At 38.1% G+C, this 813-nt stretch overlaps 1 protein-coding gene across 1 annotated transcript in view; it reads left to right on the top strand.

The window, feature by feature from the left end:
* Positions 1–243: 243 nt before the first annotated feature.
* Positions 244–813, top strand: part of LOC119587830 (ES1 protein homolog, mitochondrial-like) — a 24,484-nt gene continuing 23,914 nt past the window's right edge. Inside the window, exon 1 of the mRNA XM_037936533.1 lies at positions 244–420. Within this exon, the coding sequence (XP_037792461.1) occupies positions 331–420 (90 nt within the window). The 5' untranslated portion in view covers positions 244–330. The remainder of the gene's footprint in view (positions 421–813) is intronic.

Genomic DNA, 813 nt, shown 5'->3' with positions numbered 1-813 from the left:
CAAACAAAAGTCGGGAGTCAAGAAAAAATAAATGTTATTCGTTGCGTTCTTCAACTGCAGAACAAAGGCCGTGTTCGATTTGCTATAATATTTTAACATAATCTTTACCGTTATAACATACCGAATTTAATTTTAATATCACTGGATATGGCTATGTACAGGAATACTCCTTATAACCCGACAAGACAGAAATGCTGAAAAAAACAATCCCCAGTTTTAGGCAAGTTACCACGAGAATTGCAAGGAAACGGACGCCGTCTCGTCAGCTGGAGCGGCTCCGGGTAGAAACACGAGAATAATTGACCAGGATTACGCTAAAATCTCTCCAAAATGTTCGGATTGGCAAGGACAGCAGCAAGGAACCTCACTCTTAGATGGTTCAGCACCAACACTTCCCTCCAAGCTCCAACAGTGGCCGTAGTAAGTGTTAGAAGAAGAAAGGAAACAAGAAAAGTGTTGCTTAGCCGGCCTGTGAACCTGCAACAATGACAGTAGTTTTTAGAAGCTTCTTGCATTGATTATTCTTTCTTTGTAAGATTGTTTATCAACTGTTACATTATCTCAGCCTTTGGTGTAGTTACCAATTCGACTACGTGAACTATACCGTTCACTATATTAATGAATGCCGTAATTGTACAACTGCTTGATATTCTTAGTAAAGAATGGCTCTGGTCGCCAAGGGAAAAGAGAGGCAGTTGTTAGGACTTGGATTACCATTGAATGTTTACAAATTATACAGCATCAATGGGTGACATGTAACTGATATTGTGATAATGATATAAAAATAAAACAATTATGATTTGCTAATAAAAA

The sequence above is a fragment of the Penaeus monodon genome, chromosome 23 (assembly GCF_015228065.2).
Source record: "Penaeus monodon isolate SGIC_2016 chromosome 23, NSTDA_Pmon_1, whole genome shotgun sequence".
NCBI lineage: Eukaryota > Metazoa > Arthropoda > Malacostraca > Decapoda > Penaeidae > Penaeus > Penaeus monodon.
Note: the sequence above shows the minus strand (reverse complement) of the source record. Positions and strands in the feature narration are given on the sequence as shown.